At 34.7% G+C, this 23,581-nt stretch overlaps 2 protein-coding genes across 4 annotated transcripts; both read right to left on the reverse strand.

Moving 5' to 3' along the window:
• Positions 1-13,852: 13,852 nt before the first annotated feature.
• LOC140986681 (uncharacterized protein At4g19900-like) lies at positions 13,853-15,625 on the reverse strand. Its single transcript, XM_073455035.1, has one exon. The coding sequence runs from the start codon at positions 15,344-15,346 to the stop codon at positions 14,009-14,011; it is 1,338 nt and encodes a 445-aa protein (XP_073311136.1). The 5' UTR covers positions 15,347-15,625; the 3' UTR covers positions 13,853-14,008.
• A 1,117-nt stretch (positions 15,626-16,742) lies between these two features.
• Positions 16,743-20,906, reverse strand: LOC140979988 (protein RTF1 homolog). 3 transcript variants are annotated; one of them, XM_073445698.1, is made up of 2 exons: positions 20,682-20,906; positions 16,743-18,783 (listed from the first exon to the last, which is right to left on the reverse strand). In XM_073445698.1, exon 2 carries the CDS (start codon positions 18,751-18,753, stop codon positions 16,888-16,890), a length of 1,866 nt encoding a protein of 621 aa, XP_073301799.1. In that variant the 5' UTR covers positions 18,754-18,783; positions 20,682-20,906; the 3' UTR covers positions 16,743-16,887. The 3 variants fall into 3 exon arrangements, with proteins under 3 accessions (XP_073301799.1, XP_073301817.1, XP_073301809.1); XM_073445716.1 differs by having other exon boundaries at positions 16,743-18,771; positions 20,682-20,803; XM_073445708.1 differs by having other exon boundaries at positions 16,743-18,800; positions 20,682-20,800.
• Between the last annotated feature and the right edge of the window lie 2,675 nt (positions 20,907-23,581).

Here is a 23,581-nt window from a genome sequence, read left to right on the forward strand (position 1 = left end):
TCATTTAAAAATGATACAATTTTCTTACAGATTTCAACGTATCTTGATCCTAAAGTTAACTTGCATTCAAAATTTTTTTATTAATTATAAAAATTTAAAATTAATGAATCGTGACGGGTCGTGAAATCTTCACGTCACGACCCCGGGTGGGTCGTGAATCCCACAACCCTGGGTGTGCTTCACAACCCAAAGTTTGGGCAGTTCACGACCCAGGGTCGTGAAGCCGTGGGTCGTGAAAGCCGTGCTTCACGACCTAGGGTGAAGTTCGTTGACTCTGACGAGACCCAATAAATTTCATATCTCAAAATAAATTTATTAACAATACGTGGTTTTCTTATTGGATTTGTTGCAGAGGAATAACTTGTAGACTCGTGGTTAATTGTTAGCCAAAAAATGAGAGGATGGAAGGTTGAGAAGAAAAGGATTTTTTGTGAAGACAAGGAATGAAATGAGATCTAGGATTGAGTCGGGAAAGATGGAAAAATTGAGTCGAGTAAGTTTTTTTATTTAATTAAATTATAAATTTTATTATATATAAAATTATAATACACTAATGAAAAAATTAGTTCTTTAACAAATTTTAAACAAAGGATAAAAAAGTAAATTACATTCACACCCTTTTTCTTAATAAACTCTTCCGTGACTCCCTTTTTCCTCATTTTCCCCAGCTGAAAATCTCCACACAAAAAAAAAAAGTGAAATTAGTTTTATGATTTTTGAAGATCCAAACTAACAAGCTCAACTTTTCTCCAGTTAAGTGAGAAAATCGAAGCTCATAATCGCGAAAAAAGGCCAAATTTACAAGTTAGAAGGCACAGAAGATAAGCTCAAATTGTTCCATTTGATAAAGTTTCTATTTTTTCTCTCATGGATTATATTCTGACTCGTCCCTTCTTCAAAGTTAAAAAAATCAGAGCTCAAAATCTGGCGATTTTTCCCTATCCAACGTGAGGATGTAGAAGGCCATTGAAAATCCGGCTTACTAAACGAGGATAAACTTTGTAAAGGCAAGAATAACATACCCAATTTAACCAATGGTCATGTACCCGTCATAACTAGGATTCGAACCAAAATAGATGATGATTTTCTGAATACCGACTTGATAGTTGTTTGACCATGGTTCAATTCTGAACACCGTCAAAACTAGGTTTCGAACCAAAATAGATGATGATTTTCTCTCAGATGTACTGATGAAAATCATCTCGGATGCATTGATGATATTTATTGGAAGAAAAATTGCTAAAAATATTTGTATTGATATTATCATTGAAAATTTTAAAACGTTGAATTCTTTTTAGTTAATTTTTTTTGTTAAAACATACCTACGATGTTTAGTTGAAACTTTTGTAAATGGCTCCCTCAGAGCCTAAATTCTAGATCCGCTCAGTAAAAAATAATTTACATGATCTAAAAATAAAAACAAGCGTATATTTGCAAATAAAGAAAGTTCGATACTGCTCATATGATCAACTGTATGTGCAGTTAGAAATTCATATAACACAACATGCACGATCTATATGGTTCTAATTCTCTGATCTCCAAGCTGTAAATAATACCAATCTGCTCTCTTTTTTTCATTCAAAATTTTACTTAATTTTAGTGCAGTAAATTTCAGAAGTTTGATATTAGTGCAGTAAATTTCAGCTCCTAAAGAGAAAAGAGAGTCGTATAGCGTGAAACTAAAAGGTCAAACCTTAAAGTGATTAATTTCAGTTACACGTTGCTCGAATGTGTTAAAATTCTATCACGATCTAAATTAATTTTTTAAAAATTACATATATGAATTTGAACAATTTTTTTTTTTTGAATTAGAAGAGAATGTTTGCTTAAAATAACAAGTCAAAAGAGTAAAAGAAAATTGGAACCTGTTGGAATATTGAATGAAATTGAACATGAAGTTGTTAGATGTTGGGAGTCAAATCAAGTCTTATCTTCTTTATTGGTTCTGAATTTGAAATATGAAAGAGGGAAGACACTGATAGATTGGGTTTCGATTAAACACACGTGTGTGCGGCTGATCGGCTCGGCTCGATGAGGTCTCTTGACCATATTAACCTCCTTGAACAAAACTATTTGGAAAATAATAATTATTGTTATCGAAATATTATGTGTGCATCAATTTGGAAAATTTGTGACCTTTGGCCTATCACAAAAGGTTATGTCTGGACCAGGCTATTTTCAGACCAAACACTACGTCCCTTGGTTTATCACATAAGGTTGTGTTCGTATCCAGTTGGTGTTCTTTCTTCGCAACTGGTGAACATGCTACAAATAAGCCCTCCATCTGTGACTTTTGACATCTTTGTTGCATTTCCCTTTTCGTTCATTTTGTATTTGAAAGTTTCTGCATATTATCGTTCAATGTTGTTAATAGCTTGTTGTGCTGCACTCTCTCGATTTAAAGTTGTTGTATATTAAGACGATTTCCAACACCGTAAAACACTGTTATACGAACAATTTCGTCTTGCGCATAAATGACTTATTCTTGCCTCGACTTTACTTTTTTGTGTTGCTACGAATTGTTCTAGTAACAGAGATTCAGATTAATAACAATCACAAGAAAAAATCTTTATTCTTTATTTTAATATTTTCTTTTTCGATATGTCGACCGTGTCATTCACTCCTTTAGCTATTGCTCCCGCTCATGACGAAAATCTGTCCAAATTCTCTGATACTGACTTCAAACGTTGGCAGCAGAAAATGCTCTTCTATCTCACCACACTGAGCCTATCTCGATTCCTGAAGAAAGATCCTCATGTTGTCTGATAAGGCGATACTGAGACCCAACGAAGAACTGCTTTTGATGCATGGAACCATAGTGCTTTCCTCTGCAGAAACTACATACTGAATGGACTTGATGACACATTATACAGTGTCTATTGTTCTATCAAGAGTCTATTGTTATGTCAAGACTGCAAAAAAAAACGGTGGGACTCTTTGGAAAAGAAATACAAGACTAAGGACGCAGGCATTAAGAAGTTCGTTATTGGAAAGTTTCTGAACTTCAAGATGGTGGACACCAAAACAATAATAAGCCAAGTGCAAAGAATTCAGATAATTCTTTATGACTTACTGGCTGAAGGAATGAAAGTGAATGAACCCTTTCCACGTCGTAGCAATCATTGAAAAATTTCTGCCTTCAAGAACTATATAAAACACAAATGTAAGAAGTTAAAACTCGAGGATCTGATCACGAGACTTCGAATTGAGGAAAACAACCAAAACACCGAAGCCAAGACATACAAAAGGATAATGGAGGTCGAATCCAAAGCCAATCTAGCATAATCAAGCACTAGTCACAAAATAAAGCGCCCCCACAATGACAAGAAACAGGAGAAAGCCAAGAACACTTACCAATCTAAGTCATGTGGGAGATTATTGGAATATTGAATGAAATGGGACATGGAGTTGTCTCACATTGGAAGTCAAACCAAATCTTCCTTATTAGTTCTAACTTTGAAATATGGCATCAGAAGTTTTTGAAAGGAGAAAGAAGCTGATAGGTTAGGTCTCGGTGAAACAAACGAGCCGCCGTCTCTGCGTGGTGCGGTGTGGTGAGGTGAGGTCCGTTGACCGTATTAACCTTTTTGTAAAATAATTTTTATTATTATCTTCGGATTATTATGTGGAAGATTGCACCCATTTGAAAACTTTGTGTCATTGGAAGGTTGCGTCTAGACAAGGCTGCTTTCGGCCAAACACTGGGTCCCTTGGCTTATCACAAAAGGTTATGAACATGCTACAAATAATCCCTCCATCTGTATTAATCAGGACTTTTGACATCTTTGCTGCATTTCTCTTTTCGTTCAATTTGTAATTGAAAGTTTTTGCTTATTATCGTTCGCTGTTATCAAGAATTTTTTGTATTGTATTCTCTTGATTTGAAGTTATTGTATCTTAGTGACAATTGTCATCACCGTAAAACACTATTATACGGACAATTTCGTCTTGCAGATAAATTATTTATCATTGCCTCGACTTTACTGTTTTGTGTTACAACAAATTGTTCCAATCACATAGATCCGGATTAATAACATGTCCTAGATTTTCAAGACATTGTCAAATGTCGGAGCTAATATGAGAACAGAACGTCCGTGTCTCAATAAAGTATAGGGTACATTTCTGAATGATTTACTGTTTATATTCATAAAGAACAAAAATGGATCCTGTCTCAAACTCTTCAATGAATCTTTCTTCAATTAACTCTAACTGAAACATGATGTTGTTGGGATTTGTGCCCAAAAACAAATGATTTTAATTAATATGAGAAATATTTCAATATTGTTTTTGCATGCATGTTATTTGATGCTTTATAAATATCTGAATTCCCAAGATTATTATTATTATGTGATTTTAAATATTTGTATATAAGTGTTATATACATTACGATAATATTTAAAATATAATGATCTAAATATGTCCGCAATTAGAAATTAAAGTTGGGATCTTTAATTTAAAATTGTTAGCGTGGTTCATTTTAGAATGATCTTATCCGGATTATTATTAATGAGATTATTATGAAAACGCTTTATATAATTTGATTATATAGGATTGGAGCATGATTAATTTGAATCTCTTTAAATTTTCGTATCACATCGAGATTTCAATATTAATCAATGATGGTCATATATGAGTCAATCTTAATTCTGAGTAATTAATAAACTCCTGTTTATGATATTGTGTTTTTTGACATATCGAGTAATGACACAATTATATGGTGTCAAAGTTCTTGGTTCATTGGAAATACAATAAAATAAATAACTGAGAATATTAATATACAAGACGAAATCCATTCCTTCGTAAAAGAAGATAGATAAATGGTTCCCTTAAGTGTTGATTCAGGACTTGGATAATAAGAGCGCTCAATTTATGATTAGATCATAGACATATTATTCATTAGAGAATCAATGGGACTTAAGGAAAAAGATATAATTAAAGAGGTTAAGCGGAAATTACCTAACTTTAATTATGAACTATTTATGGAGGATTGATTCACATGTAGTAACTATATCAATGGATTATTCATTCTTGTTGAGTAATTTTATATCTATTTTTTCAGGAGTGTAATTCCAAGTTTATAGTGGAATAACTGTGGAATTAATAAAATTAATATATGTAAATTAAAGAGCTTAATTTATTATCAATTTTATTGGAGCTTGAAATTCTAGATCCATAGTTCCCCATGTCATCTCCGATTTACTTCGAACACTTATTTATTAACTTAAAATTTTTGAATTTTAAGTCATTGCTCAATTTCAATTTGTTTGGAAAATCGTAAAAAAAATTGTTTTTTTAGCGATAANTAATAGATTGAGTAGTGGAGGAGATACTTCCCTCTTTTGAGGGAAGTGATATCAAATTTAAATAAAAAGTTGTTTTTATATCATATATAGAATATATGATTTTGGGATGAAATATCTTAACAAATTGAGAGATAATGTACATAATAATATTTTTTCTTGATTTTTTCTCAATGGTTAAGATTTATAAATAGAGAAATATATCAGTGTACGTGAGAGATAGAAAAGAAAAAGAAAGGAGCAATACAGAAACATACCAAAGGTTTTTGGTGACTCCCACACGTCAGGTCGTTGGTTCGAGAGAGTAGGCGTAGAAGAATTACGGTATCTTAACTCAAAGTATTCTAATCTCATTCAACAAAGGTATATTCTATCTCTTGTTGATTTTTTATTAAATTAATATAGGTATTGATCGTTCAACATTTTGGTGGAAAATGTTGTTTTATACGATTCGATCTATGCCAAGCTTCCGCAAAATATAAATTTTTTTTTTGAAATTCGGTTTGAGAAACCAACAATTGGTATCAGAGCGGTCAATACTCTATACTAATGTAAATTTTTTTAATAGAGATTTTTGTTTTCTCTATATTTCGGATACATTAATGCTAATAAATCTTGGTTGGTCTATGATTATATGTTGTACTCCTTCGTCAAAGCTTTTCCTATAATTAGCATGATGATTTTATTTTTTTTCTCCATACAATTTGATTGTTACGTTCATGTTGATGTATGGACCGATCAATGATTATTATGAATTTAATTGTTAAACTTCAATCATTATCAACATCGATTTATAATTTTAAAATGTTTAAAATTTAATTTAAATATTAATATCGGTGGTGATAAGTTTTACTGTAGTGTTCTCATACCACAAATTGCGAATTTTTTTTTCAATCTCGGTTCCTTTGTTTCGTGCATAATAATTTTAATATTCATGATGATTAATTTGATGTGTTCAAGGCATGTGCATGTGTATTTATTATACAAATAAGAGTTATTTTATAAATCAAATACATTTTTGTAAAATAATGAGTGGGAACGGGTAATATAACAATATTAACCTTTGATCTCCACCGTTAGAACAACACCGTGAGTTTTTTGTAGTGCTTCGAGATGTTTTTATTATGTCCTCCCTACGAAGGGTGTCTACAAATTACAATAGCAAGGTTGTTTTCCATGAGATAAGATTTTAAAATGTATTTTAGTTTTGACCTATCCTACGAAGGCAATTACTAAATTAAGTTTTAAAATCTAATATGGTAGGTTACATTCATAAAAAATTGATTAAATTAGTTAATTATCTTTTTGAATAAAATTTATAAGAAATTAAAGGATGCTAGAAATATGAGATATTTTAGATAGCATTTATTAATTGAGAAAGTCTTACTATAATTATCAATTTTTGACCTACCATACAGCGGCATTTAATTGAGGTGATTATAATTCTTTAAGACTTCAATTAACATGTTTTGTGTATTATCACGTGCTTTTATGCATTCTATTTACTTTGTCTTTAAATTATTTTGTGATATGTATGCAACTCCGCATTGAAAATATTTCTCACTTTTTTTTCAGAAAATATGTCAAATCATATTCTTCTTCTTCTTGCATCGCACGTTTTGACTGGTGAAAATTTTTCTAAATGGAAAAGTAACATGAATATCCTCTTGAAAGTTACTGTGGGGACCCGAACCAAATTCATATTTTTAATCACTATTAAGATCTAATATAGCAATTAAGAAAATGTGGGACATAAATTTTTTTTTTTAAATTACATGAGTGCGCAACAATGAAATAAATATTATTTCAGATATAAGATCCATATCCAGGTCTATGGTACAAGTCCTGTACAAAAGTGATTCATAATGACTACTGCTCATTTACTACATGTCAAGTAATGAAACAGATTCACTTCTAAGTCCGGATCTCCACGCTAATCTTGACTCTCTCTTATCCTCTTCCTGACCCTGATCCTGTCCCACCTGTTGTTATGCACACATACAAACAAGACAACAGCCGGATAACTCCGGTGAGATATAATCCCAGTATTAATCATGTATACATGCAATCATATAAAACATGTACAAAAGCATATAACAGTTATCAATAACATGTATCAATTCTGAAAACATGAAAGGATATAACACTGGAAATCAACTCAGGATATAACACTGTAAATCAACTCCTGACTCGTCATCTCAGACTCGACTCATCTCTAATCTAGGGATCCCAGTTTCTGGACATTAACACATATATCGAATCTCAGCAATAGGAATGAATCAACTCCTAAGCGACATCGATATAATTTACACGTCCAGTGCCTTGGCGAATCAGCTGAAGACTTGGCGAATCAGCCAACGACTAGGCGAATCAGCCTATGACTCAATACATCAATCAATAGTCCAAGTGTATCAATCTCATTCAATTGCAATTATCAATGCAATAAAGTAAAGTATGTGATTTATGAAAACTCAAGTCTAATCTGACCCAAGTCGATCTCCCGGTTAACATTGATTTATACCTTTCTTGTCGTTGTTCTGACGAAGTCGAAGTCCTGAATTCGAAGCTGTCAATACCAATCTGAAATGACGTGTCGAATAGGAACAATATCAATATACAACTCATATCAATACTCATTCTGATCAATACGCAATCTAATTCTGTTTCGACGACATAACATTATAGTCTTGATATCCCCGTCAACTCAGACAATAATATATATCAATTACAAATCATAACCAATATCCAATATAATCCATACTCTCAGAATTCTGAATAATCTCAATTCCATCTCTGAAAAATCATAACAAATGTATAAACAATCTGTTCTCGGTTCTACGATGTCTAATATCTCAATAACATCATATATCAATCCTATCCGATTCTGACAATATCATAATTTCAAATCATATCAAAATTCAATAAAACTTACGTCTAGTTGAAGCTCTCGTAGATAAAAACACGATACTGAAGTCGGATTGAAATTCTGACGGACGGATCTTTCGTAAACTTCAATTTCCTCAAATAAAAGGCGTAAGGATTTTCTTCAAAGCTATCGGTTTTCCTTCTTTGAAATCTGAGGAAATGAAACATTATATATATATATATATACACACACACCTATACCAAGTTGCATGGTGAACCAAGTGTCGATTTTCCCTTCTGCATGACTCGCGCATATGCGCGCCATCACTCCGCGTATGTGCGCGAGAAACTCTGTCTCGGCATATATGAACTCTACTACCTCGCGCATGTGCGCGCAAAGTTCTGTTCTGGCTGTTTGGCTGCTGCCCTCCTCGCGCATATGCGCGCCCGATCTCGCACATATGCGCGAGAAGTTCTGTCCCGCACACAATCTCTTCGCGTATATGCGCGCCTACCTCGGCGCATATGCGCCCAGAGTTCTGACCTCACATGCTAATTCATGTATTTCCACTTCTTTTCTATGTCTTCTATAATCACATCAATAAGTCAATTGATTAATGTCTGATTACTGTATTTAAATCTCGGGCATTACAGTTACCATTTTGTCCTCAAGGAGGATTGTCCTCCAGTGCCTCCAGCTAATGCTTCAAGGACTGTGTCACAAGCATATAACAATTGGATTGTTGCAAACAACAAGGCACGTTGCTACCTGTTAGCAGCAATGAATGAAGTGCTTAGAGCTAAGCATGAAGCCTTTGAGACTGCTAAAGAGATTATGGAATCTCTACAACAAATGTTTGGACGTCCATCTGAACAAGCACGCTATGAAGCTGTGAAAGCAGTTATGAACTGCAAGATGATGAACGGTTCTTCAGTTCGTGAGCATGTGTTGAAAATGATTAATCATTTCAATGATGCTGATATCAATGGTGCAAAGATTGACGAAAAAACTCAAGTTGGCATGATTCTAGAGAAACTTTCTCCTGCTTTTCTCCAATTTAGGACAAACTATGTTATGAATCATAAGGCATGTAATATGACAGAATTCCTAAATGAGCTGCAAAGTTATGAATCTCTGATAGATGATAACAATGGCAAGGCAAATTTTGCCGAAGCTAATGTGGCTGTGGGAAAGGCTTCTTCTTCTAAGAATAAAAAGAAGAAAAATGTGGGAAAGTTTTAAGGGCAAGAAAAAGATTCAAAAGAAGAATTGGAAGGGTGCTGAACCCAAACCAAAGGGAAAATGTTTCCATTGCAACGTGGATGGCCATTGGAAAAGGAACTGTAAAAAGTACCTTGATGAGCTGAAACAAAAGAAGAAACAAGGTAAATTAGATTTACTACTCACGGAAACATGCTTTGTTGAGAATGATTTCTCAAGCTAGATAATTGATTCAAGAGCGTCTAACCATGTTTGTGTTTCTTTGCAGATGCTGGAGTCGTCCAGGGATCTTGATGAGGGAGCTTTCATGATGAGAGTCGGCAATGGGGAAAGATTATCAGCGACGGCAGTTGGGACAATGCGACTGTCATTTAAGAATAATAAATATTTGATTTTGAACAATGTTTATTTTATTCCTAGTTTGCAACGCAATTTAATTTCAGTTTCGAAGTTGCATGAACAATTTATTTATGTTTCTTTTGATATTGATTCTGTATCAATTAATAAGAATGGTATGAATATTTGTTCTGGTTATGTTGAGAATGGTTTATTTTTTATTAAGCCAATTTCACATAATTTACTTCAAACTGAAATGTTCAAAGTCGCTGAACCAACCCTTAAGAGAAGAAAAATTTCTGATGAAAATAATGATACATATTTATGGCATTTAAGGCTTGGTCATATTAATGTAGAAAGGATAGAAAGACTAGTGAAGGATGGTCCTTTGAAAGAGTTAAAACTTAATACTCTACCTGTCTGTGAATCCTGTCTTGAAGGAAAGATGACCAAAAGACAATTTTTGGCAAAAGGTGAAAGAGCTAAAACACCTCTAGATATTATACATTCCGATGTATGTGGACATTTGAATGTCAAAGCAAGAGGAGATTATGAATATTTCATCACTTTCATTGATGACTATTCAAGATATGGATATGCATATTTAATGCAAAGAAAGTCCGAAACTTTTGAAAAGTTCAAACAATTCCGTGCTGAAATAGAAAATCAACTCGGCAAATCAATCAAGACTCTTCGATCAGATCGAGGAGGAGAAATAGATGGATTATGAATTCAAGAACCGCTTGATTGAAAATGGAATATTGTCACAGCTCACGGCACTTGGAACACCACAACAAAATGGTGTAGCCGAAAGGAGAAATCGAACTTTGCTCGACATGATGAGATCAATGTTAAGTTATTCTTCTCTGTTTAACTCATTTTGGGTTTATGCACTGGATACAGCAGTATACATTTTGAATATCGTTCCATCTAAGTCAATCCATAAAACTCCCCTAGAGTTGTGGAATGGTCACAAACCTAGTTTGAGACGCATCCGCATGTGGGGGTGTCCTGCACATGTGCTAAGGGAAAAGACTGGAAAATTGGAACCTCGTTCAGAAGTGTGTATTTTTGTAGGATATCCCAAGGGGACGAGAGGAGGTCTGTTTAATGCTACTGAAAACAAAGTGTTTGTATCGACAAATGCTATTTTTCTTCAGCATAAATACATTGCATATTTCAAACCTAGAAATAAAGTAGTTCTGGAAGAGTTGTTGGCTAATGAAATTAGCCACATACCAACAAAAGTTGTTGAAAAAGAAAGGATGGAGACCAATACTCAAGGTCCAACACCCACGCCTCCACCACGACATAGTGAAAGGGAAATAAGATTGTCTATTCGCTATCATGAAATAGGTGAAGCACAAGTTGCAGTCACTAATGGAGGTGACGATGATCCATCGACATATAAGATGGCAATGGTTGATGTTGATCAAGAAAAATGGCAAGAAGCCATGAAACTCGAAATGGCGTCTATGTACTTGAATTCGGTCTGGATACTTGTAGATCAACCTGAAGGTATTAAGCCTATTGGTAGCTAATGGATCTACAAGAAAAAGAGAGAGCCCGATGGGAAAGTCGAGACTTTCAAGGCTAGATTAGTGGCGAAGGGTCTTACCCAAAAAGAAGGAGTAGACTATGAGGATACTTTCTCTCTAGTTGCCATTCTAAAATCTATCCGGATTCTCTTATCCATTGCTGCTCATTATGATTATGAGATATGGCAGATGGACGTTAACACGGCTTTCCTGAATGATCATCTTGAGGAAACCATTTATATGGTTCAACCAGAAGTTTCGTAGTTAAGCAGAAAGTCTGCCAGCTGCAAAGATCTATGTATGGACTTAAGCAGGCTTCTAGATAATGGAACATAAAATTTGATGAAGCTATAAAATCTTATGATTTTCATCAAAATATAGGTGAACCTTGTGTATACAAGAAAATCAAAGGACAAAAGGTGGTCTTCTTAGTTCTTTATGTAGATGATATTTTGATCATTGAGAATGATGTGGAAATTTTATATAGCATAAAGAATTGGCTAGCCAGCAAATTCCAAATGAAAGATTTGGGTGAAGCAAGTTATATTCTTGGGATTAAGATTATTCGAGATTGGAAAAATAAACTTGTGGCATTGTCTCAAGCATCATACATTGACAAGGTACTAGTCAGATTTGCGATGCAAAACTCCAAGAAAGGAAACTTGCCTTCTAGACATGGAGTTCATCTCTCAAAAGAGCAGTGTACCAGAACACCGCAAGAAGAAGAGACAATGAGATGGATTCCCTATGCATCAGCAGTTGGTAGTCTCATGTATGCAATGTTGTGTACAAGACCCGACATATGCTTTGCAGTGGGAGTTGTTAGTCGATATCAGTCAAATCCCGGATTAGATCATTGGGTTGCAGTGAAGCATATACTCAAATATCTGAGAAGGACTAGAAACTATATTCTAGTATATTCTATTGGGGATTTGATTCCTATTGGATATACAGATTCTGATTTCCAATCAGATAGGTACTCTAAAAAGTCTACTTCCGATGCGGTGTTAAGCAAACTTGTGTTGCTGATTCAACTATGGAGGCCGAGTATGTAGCAGCTTGTGAAGAGGCAAAAGAGGCAGTTTGGCTTCGTGAGTTCTTGAGAGATCTGGAAGTTGTTCCAAACCTGCATGAACCAATCAAGCTCTATTGTGATAATAGTGGAGCGGTGGCCAATGCGAAAGAACCTAGAAACAACCGCAGAGAAAAGCACATAGAGCGAAAGTTTCACTTGATAAGAGACATTATCAAGAGAAGAGATGTATCAGTTCAAAAGATCGCTTCTGCAAACAATGTGGCTGATCCATTTACTAAGACATTGCCTGCTCGAAGTTTTGAACAACATCTCGAAGGGATGGGACTCAAAAACATGTCTCATTTGCTTTAAGTGCAAGTGGGAGATTGTTGGGATTTGTGCCCAAAAACAAATAATTTTAATTAATATGAGAAATATTTCAATATTGTTTTTGCATGCATGTTATTTGATGCTTTATAAATATCTAGAATCCCAAGATTATTATTATGTGATTTTAAATATTTGTATATAAGTGTTATATAAATGAGGATAATATTTAAAATATAATGATCTAAATATGTCCACAATTAGAAATTAAAGTTGGGATATTTAATTTAAAACTGTTAGCGTGGTTCATTTTAGAATGATCTTATCCGGATTATTATTAATGAGATTATTATGAAAANTAATATAATAATAGATTGAGTAGTGGAGGAGATACTTCCCTCTTTTGAGGGAAGTGATATCAAATTTAAATAAAAAGTTGTTTTTATATCATATATAGAATATATGATTTTGGGATGAAATATCTTAACAAATTGAGAGATAATGTACATAATAATATTTTTTCTTGATTTTTTCTCAAGGCAAAAACTTGTGTGAGACGGTCTCACGGATCGTATTTGTGAGACGGATCGCTTATTTGGATCATCCATGAAAAAGTATTGATTTTTATGCTAAAAGTATTACTTTTTATTGTGAATATAGGTATGGTTGACCCGTCTCACAGATTAAGATCCGTGAGACGGTCTCACATGAGACCTACTCTTTTCTCAATGGTTGAGATTTATAAATAGAGAAATATATCAGTGTACGTGAGAGATAGAAAAGAAAAAGAAAAGAGCAATACAGAAACATACCAAAAGGTTTTTGGTGACGCCCACTCGTCATTTCGTGGTTCAAGAGAGTAGGCGTGGAAGAATTACGACGTCTTAACTCAAAGTATTCCAATCTCATTCAACAAAGGTATATTCAATCTCTTGTTGATTTTTATTAAATTAATATAGGTATTGATCGTTCAACATTTTGGTGGAAAATGTTGTTTTATACGATTCGATTTATGCCAAGCTTCCGTAAAATATAAATTTTTTTTTTGAAATTCGATTTGAGAAACCAACAGATGTTACCGTAGTTTTTCATCAGGGGAGAATTCCAGTAGTATGTGAACGAGCAAGTGTGGATCTGATCCTACTTTTAGATCAAACACACTAAAATTTGATCCGCTGACACATAATAAGTCATATATGATTTTTATATGGAGTTATGACATTGGACAACGTGTAGGATAGAATAAACATTGGTCCCTCGACATACCAAGATAAGTGTAGTTTATCGCATGTGTGTGAGGAAACTATCTTTCCCCTCAAAGGATCATACGGACTAGTCTACTGAATGGACTGAGTTGGTCCAAGATACAATTACACAATATCAAAACACGGATGTGTGATTCGATTTAGCGAACTGGACCTACTGTGATTGTAGAAGAATTGCAGAAAACACAAGAACTGATCATTATGTGTTGGATAATGCTTCCCTTTTCAATCTTGAAACCCCTGCTCTGCTTATTCCACAGATGAACCGTGAAACTTTGGCTGTGAATTTGCCTTAGCTTAGCAACCAACCATTTTGAGTGACTTAAACCATTAGGGCCCCGGAAAAAGCTTCCGATTTTACTCCAATCCACCGGATAAAACGCAGTAGGCGGCATCACTCTGAAATTGTATCCAGGCCTCCCGCTCATCCTCGAAACCAAATAAGGACCGTTGTGTCCCCATTTATTCCCATCAAATGTGAGTGCAAATTCTTGAATAAACTTGAACAGCAATGGATGGCCCTCGTCAAATATCAACACAGCATTATTCAACCTGCTCCATTTCCCAGTTTCAAGATCAATAGTCTGAGCTCCAATCATATTTCTCAAACCCCATAAACTTTTCAAAACTACAATATCCGTGTCTAAATAAATTCCACCAAATCTATACAATAACCCTAACCTAAGCAAATTTGAGAGGTTCTGACCTAGAGATACCTCTCCAGGATTCACTTTTCCTTGCATCAACTGGTTGTACCAATCTTGAGCAGGAGTGTCCTTGAACAAATAAGTGAAATCAGGGGAAATTGCAGTCACTTTAAACCCCTTATCTGAAAAGGGTGTCAAGATTTGCTCCCCATTTCTTGAATCCAATGAATCAGACACAATAATTAAGCAGCCATTTGGGTGTGCTTTAAATAAACTCTCCATAGCAAACAACTCTCTGTCGCCAAAAGACTCCAGTGAAGAAATCCAAGTCATAAAAAATCTGAACTTACAAGAAGAAATAGAAGAATTGACATTAAAAAACCCAGTTACCCTTTGTTCAAAATGACTTGCTTTAACTTCAGAGCCAAGAATCTTTACTGAAGGCTCCATCCATTTCCTCTTATCAGGACGATAAAGAGTGGTTCCGTTCATAAACCCCACCAAGTTTTTATTTTTATGCAAAAGAGGTAAATGGGTTATAAATTTTTGGCCAATACTTTGCTCTTGCACTGAATATTTTACAGAAGATGACAGCTCTGGTGAAAGAGACTCGGAAAAAAACTTTCTTGATTTCATGGTAACTGTTCCCGGCGAGAAGATCCCCGGTCCAGGAGGAATTTTCGGCGGAAATGGGACGCGGGAATAGAATATAGAGGCACCATTACAAGCTAAAATGCAAAGAAAAAGAAGAGAAGCCAAAGAACAGAAAGACTTCTTGGTTCTTTGCCAATGAAAAGGGTACAAAAACGGTACAACTTTGATGTTTCCCATAAATATCTCCGAAAGATACAGTATTATTTGTAGTTTTCATAGCTCAAGATTGAATTTCCTACTCCGACACAGACGAAGATTAAGAAATTGGTCGAAACCTGATGGCAAAGGGGGGAGAAGTTGAGGTTCAAGCGCATTTTCACAGCCTTTTTCGAAGGGAAAGCAACAAACAGTAGCACAAAAATTGAATTGGTTCTGGATGTTCTCGAGAGTACATAATCTTCAACGAGGGAATTGAATGTGTCGTTTTTACTTATTTGATGATGGCTACTAGCAATAAGTATGGAAATATGAGCTGTCGGGAAGTAGCAAAACCCCTCTTTCAAGTGTTTTAATTATACAATTAGTTTGTATTTGTTTACCAGTACTTCTCTAAAAAAAACAAATTAATAAACTTCTTTTTTACAAAATATGACCAATAATTACGATAACCAAAAAAAAAATATTTTTGTAATATATATATCGACTCTGCATTGTTCACAAAGATTTGGGTCTTCTTCTTCATCTCCGATTACTCGATAATTTCCACGAGCACAAATTCCATTTTTGATATGCCCAAAAATTCTTTTGACCTTCCGACACTGGGCAAGAGTCAGCCCCATATATGGTCTTATGACTTTGCGGAGACCTCTGTTTTTGGTAAATAGTAATTACGGCTTGGTCAATGCGACCCCTTTTGTGAGGAGGTACCCCTTCTCCCTAAGTTACGGGGCTATTTTGCCAAGTTCCTTAGAGAGAGTTGTCTCGTGTCCCTATATATTCTCTACCTACCCACATGCGTTTCGGCTACATGTACCTTTTTGTTTAAAAGTCGTTCAAGCTTTTCCTACTTCCGGTTCTGTCAGTGCTTGAAACAATACATATGTTTCCTAAAACTCTAAACCAAAATAATAAAAAAAACGAGAATCCGACTGGGATTATGCAGAAGTATTTAGGGGGGGAATTGGATTTTCGGTTCTTATAATAAATTGGTTAATGTTTTTTTAACCAATATTTGTTTAATGTTATTTAGAAGTTTATGATAATAATATACTATGAGAAGTATTGTTAAAAATATAGGGAAGATTAGAAATTGTACAGGTGATTCATGACGATTGTATATGAGATTGGACATGGTATGAAGATGTGGTAAGCAAACGAGACCGCACAATCTAGATTACTCATTTTCACAAGTCGATATCTTCAAATTTTGCTAGTTCCTGAGCATGAAATATGGGAAATGCGATTTTAATTTTTTATTTATTTTTTAAAAAAAAAAAAAGAAGTGGGAGCGCTATGCTATATATGTTCAAAAAAAGTGCAATCTGCACGCACGTGCTTAGCACAAAAGTGCACAATCCCATTCTCATGTAATTAATCTTAGGGACATCTCGATGGACAATTTCGAAAACCCAACAAAAAAACCTAAACAGATTCTTAAGTAAAACCTTTAATTACAGCAAGCATCATCAAAAATACCCAGATGAATGATGTTTCAAAGTGCACGCACATACATTGCACAACAGAAAAAAGAGAAGAAAAGAAAAGACAGCATCAAGACTTCACAGCAACCCCCTTCGCCTCTTATAGTCGCTGACGGTCAATGTCAGTGCATGCCTCCTCCCATCGTTCTCTGGAACTTTACAACCCACGGTGGCTTCAATCCAGTGTTTCCTCGCCATAAATCCACCTTGGGCTCCTTGAGGCCCACCAAACTTCTGAAGTACAGCCAAAGATATAGGCAGATGAAAATTATGAAGCATGTTAGATTCGGTGCCTTTATCTACCGGAGCACTCGTATCCACCAGCTTCCCAGCACCGGCTGCAGCTTCAAGGGCTGCTGCAGTAGCTACAATTCCAGCCTTGCTATCAGCTAAAGCAGCACTTTCATCAACCTTCATTCCATCAGCTGCAACTTCTCCTCCACTGGAATTTGCCACATAATAATTTCTCGATCGAGTCCACCTCCTAGAAAAGGGATCATACCCAGCCTCACCAGCTTTTAAGCCTGTATTCACCGGCTTCATTTCGGATGCATTTTTGAAATTCTCAACCCTGTTCCTTCTGTTCATTTCTGCCAGCTTAAAGGCCTTAGTATCTTTATCTTGGGCATGTCGAGCTGCATCTAATTCTTGCAGTTTGGCACTGATCTTATCCATCTCTACCACATCATGCTTCTCTTTGGCGATTTCCAAATTCCTCCTCAGACGATCTTTCTCTGCTGCAACATTTAGTGGCCTCAATGTGGCAGATTTTTTCTCCTGCAACATCTGTTTCACAGTGGCAGCAGAGTACACAAATGAGTTTGTTTTCTTTATGGCCTCTTTCTTTTCCATGACCTCTTGTTTTGAGAGCATGTGTCCGCCACTGCGCTCTACTTCCCTAAGCCATTGATCAAACTCTGTCTTGGCTGGTGGAGAATCAGAAACCATCGCCATCTGCCACCTAGCGGCAGAGCTTTCATTGCCCCAAACTACATTCAAGAACTTGTGAGTGGTTTTGTTGTCGAGCTTATACTGTCGATCAGGGTCCGTCGCATCAACATTACGTACCATACAAAGTCTATAAATAGGACCGGACCTTGATTTCCCAATCCCAACTCGTACAAAACAGCCAACAATCAGTTCATCAAAAAACGGTTCCATGAACCATTTCGTTAATTTTGACCTTCGAATTGTAATGTCTTTGATGTCCTCATATGTAGGCAACTTGGACTCGGTGGACATCTTGTCTTCATCACTATCAGCCATACCACCATCACCAGTTGATTCTTCTTCATCACTCTGTGACTCACTTCCACTCCTACTAGGGCTACTAAGAGTTGCTGCAGTGAAAGTTCTCCTCTTGACTGGTGAATATCTCCTCCCAGAACTCCCCTTAGCAGCATCTCTTCTTCGTTTTACTAACTCATCAAGCGCACCAGCCCTTTCAGCTTTGGAGCGCATGCCACGAGTATGCGAATTAGGAAGGATTCCTTTTATATCTTGGCTTTTCCTTTTCTTGAATTTTTCAGTCAAATCTCGATCACTTCTCTTTGTTGCACGGGCTTCTAATATCATCTCTCGCTCAAGCTCAGTAAGCTTTGAGAGCTTTTCCCGATCATCTTCATTCTTGTACAGATCACTCCCAACAGAATCATTGTCACTGTCACGCTCATCATCAGAATCATCGTCTTCATCACCTTCTTGACTGCCACGATCATCCCTTTCTGTGGGATCCAACCTCTTCTTTAGAGGCACCTGCGAACCAGAAGGTTTTCTATTTGAGTAAGCGCGATCATCATCTGAATCATCATTCTTCGAATCGCTTCCATCATCCGAATATGGACCCTTTCCCCTTCTTCTAGACGGGGGAGATGATTGGCGGCTCCTCCCGGTCTTGGTTGTCCTTCCAGCTGCTTCAAGAAGCAATTTCTCTAAGTCTGCCATTGACTATTAACCCAAATTCTGAACAGAAAGCTGCATCAATAATAACACTGCATAATCAGTTGCATCAATTGAGTATTGTGTGAAGATCCATGGATCAAAATTTGGATACAGAAGCACTTGGCTTTAAAGGTGATTGATCAAGTCGACCATATTTAAGTGTTTTTTTTAAATCAAAAGATCTGTTTGGATAAAGTAGTGAAAAGAGATATAACTGATGCATAAGCCAAAACAAATTTTCTAGCTTCTAGCTTTAAGTACATTTTCTTCCCAAAAAGGCCCATCCAAGCATTATGTTTCTTAGCAAATGCAGGGTTTTTTTAAAAAAGGAAAGAAAATGCATTTACCCAAAGGCTTCTGTATCAAATCACACTCAAGATAATGTGCAACACAATCACCTAAAGCATACAGAAAACATTTCAAGAAGAAAATTACGGTTCTTGGGTGTAGCTGCAGAAAGTAGGTGTAATATTAACAAAACAACACATACTCATGACATCCTTTCCATTTTACAAAAAAAGAAAGAGAGAGAATATTTGTTCTTATCCATTTCCTGATACAGAAAAGGTACCCGAATGGCGCCTGGATTTAATTTTCCTTTCATTTGAAACTATGCACATAAAAAAATGAAATCCCACACACTGATTGCGAGTTTATCGAAAATTTAAAGCATTCTATTAAACAAGTGTTCCCAGATACACACACTCCATGCAGAAAAAAAGAATAATCTATCGACCGAAAACTAGAAGTTTTAATGCTCTTTCATAGGGCTTATGGATAACGTCATTACGGTTTTCCACGTTAAATCAGAACCTCAAGACACTACAAGTCAGGAAACAGTTTTACAAAAAAAAAAAAACAGAGAGAATATTGTTAATATCCATTTCCTGCGGCAGAAAAGGTAATTGACAGGTGCCCGGATTTAATTTTCCTTTCATTTCTAATAATGCACATAACAATGGAATCCGGCCAGCTGATTACAAGTTTATCGAAAATTTAAGGCATTCTATTAAACAAGTGTTCCCAGATACACACTCCATGCAGGAAAAAACAGACTAATCTATCGACCGAAAACTAGAAGTTTTAATGCTCTTTCACGGGGCTTATGGATAACGCCATAACGGTTTTTCGAGTTAAATCAGAGCACTAATGTAACACGTGTCAGCCAACAAAGCAACTGCTAGGCTGCTGTAACCAGCAAAAGTGTCAAACGTTAGAGAGACATCGCGAATTAAAAAATGGTAGCAAAGCCTTGATAATTTTCTGTTACAAACTCACAACCAATTGTGAATTAAATTGGATTGCTCTCCATGTATACAAACTTCACTGTAGTAAAGAGTACTAACAAAAACAATCTCGGTTGTAATTATCCTAATCTATATTCTCATCTCGTATGAGTTACCTGTATACGTTAAAACCTACCTAAGGGGAGAGAAGTATGGGTTCAAACCCACGTAAAAGTAAAAGTAAAAAAAAATCCCCCTCCCCCACCCCACCCACCCCACCCCCATGTTGTAACAAAGAAAAGGTTAAAATTTGGTTCGAAAGGGTAAATCTTAGGCTACATAAAACTCCAAAGAAAGATCAAAATTTCACCTGAAAGAAGAAGAGCAAAAATGCTATTGAACTCCTCTGGACAAAATGTAGAAAAAATGAATTGCAATCAATCCGTGATTCGAAATTATACTGTTCTTCGTACGTACGTAAAGATTAAAAAACAAAATTATTTTTTGTGATAGATAAATAAACGTAAGCAATTAAAACACGTCATATAAGTGTAAATCAACATCAAAGTGTGCGTGCCCTGGCATCACAGCAAACGCTTTCTTTATCGACCCAAATGCATACGATCTAAAGAAATTAAACATCAATTTCATTGAACAGACGCTTGAGCTTTGTATAAGATGATAAAATCAAGGAAAGGAACTTACGCGATGTATGAACGAATGAGAGAAACCTAACGAGCAGCGGCAGAAATCTGACGAAAAGTACAAGGCTTTGTTAGGATTGAGGAATTTGGCTCTCTGCAAACCCTAATTTACAGTTACATCAAATAAATAAATAATTACTCAATCGGCTTGGGTTCAGCTTTGGCCCTTGAAAATTTCTCCCCCCCTCCTACCGGGGTGAAGCCCTACAATATACACACGTGCAACAATTTGTTATTTTTCAGAAATGTAAAATGAAAATTGGTTCTATGTTTTTAAAAATTTTCTCATATATTTTTTTCTTTTGAAATAAATCACACTTATTTATTAATACATCTCCAAAGAATCAGTCAATATAATGTTCATAAAAGTTGATGAAAACATACAATTAAACCATTCTCCAGTAATAACATTCTTAATAGTTTCAGTGAATCATATATTTGTTTATGTTGAACAATGTATAAGTGGGGTGTATTCAATTCAGAGTTTTGATGATTTTTAATGACTTTTTCAAATGATAGACTTTTATGGATTTGATAGATTTTTATTGACTTTTATGGATTCTCACAGATTTATCAACAGATTTATGTGGATTCATGTAGACTTTTTTGCAAGAATTTTATAGACTTTTGTGAATTTTTTTTATAGAATTTTATAAATTTTGTACTTAATTATAACATATTATTTTTTATTAATTTCTTTGAACCAATAATTAATTGACATATATAACAAATTCAGTTTGAAATATTTTTTTAATATTTATATTCATAAATAAATATACTTATTTAAAAGTTAAATTATTTAATCCTTACATGTATATATAAGTGGGTTTGTATGCATGTTTGTAAATTTTTTTAAAATACATCAATTGATTAAGCTGTAATCTTGTTTTAGAATTGATAATATACATGTGAAAAGAATATTATTAGCATGGAGTCGATATAATTTTGTATAAAAATATCATAGCTTATATATTAATTGAAAATACTAAAAAAAATTTAAAAAATTATTGTTGTTGCGAGGCTATTCAATTATTAAGAATTAAGCGACATTTTTTGGATCATCTTTTATTATTATTGAATATTACATTAACTTGTATAAATCATAAATTAAAAATCACAATACCAATTCTAGAATTCAAAATTTCCAATGATATTAAAATAAAAAAATTATTAAATAAACAATCATCCAAAAAATGAAAAATTTGAAAAGGAAATATGAAAATATATATAGAGATACACTTCGAAAATTTGAGAGAATGATAAAGATATATGAGAGAAGAGAAGATAAGAAGAGAGGTGATGTGATAAATAGCTTTTGTATGAGTTTGAAGTTTTAAAAATCCATCCAAATCTTTGGGTTGAACCAAATACAATTTTGACAATTTGTAGTTGTACCTTAAGCTTTAATGTTTATGTGTTAATGAATTCCATGAAGTTAGTAAAAGTCTATTGAAAATTTGAATACCTATAGACTTTTATAGAGTTTTTAAAAGTCAATGTTGAATACCACTTGACTTTTTAAAACTCTATGTAAGTCTATTTTGAATACCACTAGACTTCTATGGAATATGTAAAAGTCTTAATTGAATACACCTAGACTTTTAAAATCTATAAAAGTCATTAAAAATCAATAAATCTCCTACATTGAATACACCCTCCGTTCCATTACGATGTCTCTCGATTATTTATTACTCAGATGTCCAGGTTTCGTCCGACCAATTCCGGGGGAAGACAACATTCTCCCCTGGTTTGTCCATCAGGTAAATGCAGATATATGATAGTTATACAGTTTCGGAATAGATGTTTGGAAACAAACCAAATACAACTCATTGCTTTACATACTTTTTGATCGACTCGTTATGTAGTCTCAGATTGCATGATTGTCTTTTTCTCTCAATATTTGAGTTCTCCGAATTCTAAAATAGTTTCAGAAAGTTGTCTTGGATATTATAGACACGAGTCAAATATTGGTTGGAACATTCATGTCTAATTTGAAAACAAAAATTAAATTTCTGCTAATTGGCTTTTCCAAAACAATTCTTGGTTGCAGGAGTTATTGCAACATTTTCAAAACAATTGTAACTCTCGTAATTATGAACATTTCTCCACGTTTATTATTATTATTCCATTTCTATATATGACTCATTATATCTATGCATGCAAATTTTATATATAATAAAATAAATATAATATTTTGATCTAGTTGTATTTTGGTGCGATTTTCATATTTAAGTCTAATTAGGATGAAGTACAATAATTACTTTTACTAGGAGAGCAATCAACAAATGCGACATGTGTTGAGGATCGGATTGAGTTTAGAAGGGGGTTGAATAAACTCAACGGCAAACTTAATCGATTTTTCAGAATGATGTGCTAGAGTCCTGTTAGAAAAACTAGCAGATTCTTGTTCAAGTTTAAAGACCAGCAGATCACAAGATAATGTGCGGAAACGATCTGTTGGTTAGTGGGTGAAAAATAGTGAAACAGAAAAGCAGTAGATGACACAAAGTTTGTTTCTGGAAGTTCGAATATGAATCTTCTACGTCTCCCCTTATTCTGTTTCCAGAAGGTATCACTAAAAGACTTTGGTGAATACAGTACAACAATTGTACACACCCACTTCAACAGGACTTACCCTTCGCCTACTGAAACTCTTAGTTTTACAACTCAAGTACTTGAAAGATCTTAAGTTCTGGAAAGAACTCTTTTCCAGTTACAAATTCTTCTATTAATGAAGTGAATAGCTTAAGAAGAGATAAAGAAAATAGCTAGCACAAAATGATCTCAAATGATTAAGTGTATGCAATGAAGCGTGTGCTGCTTTTTCAGTGTTGAGCTTTTGAGATAACTGAGAGTTCTAGCGATGCTCGAATGATATTCTTTGATTGAGATTCGTTCACT

The sequence above is a fragment of the Primulina huaijiensis genome, chromosome 1, assembly GCF_012295235.1.
Source record: "Primulina huaijiensis isolate GDHJ02 chromosome 1, ASM1229523v2, whole genome shotgun sequence".
Classification (NCBI taxonomy): Eukaryota; Viridiplantae; Streptophyta; class Magnoliopsida; order Lamiales; family Gesneriaceae; genus Primulina; species Primulina huaijiensis.

Coding starts and splice junctions, on each gene's coding strand:
- LOC140986681 (XM_073455035.1), bottom strand. CDS start 15,346: ATGGGAAACATCAAAGTTGTACCGTTTTTGTACCCTTTTCATTGGCAA.
- LOC140979988 (XM_073445698.1), bottom strand. CDS start 18,753: ATGGCAGACTTAGAGAAATTGCTTCTTGAAGCAGCTGGAAGGACAACC.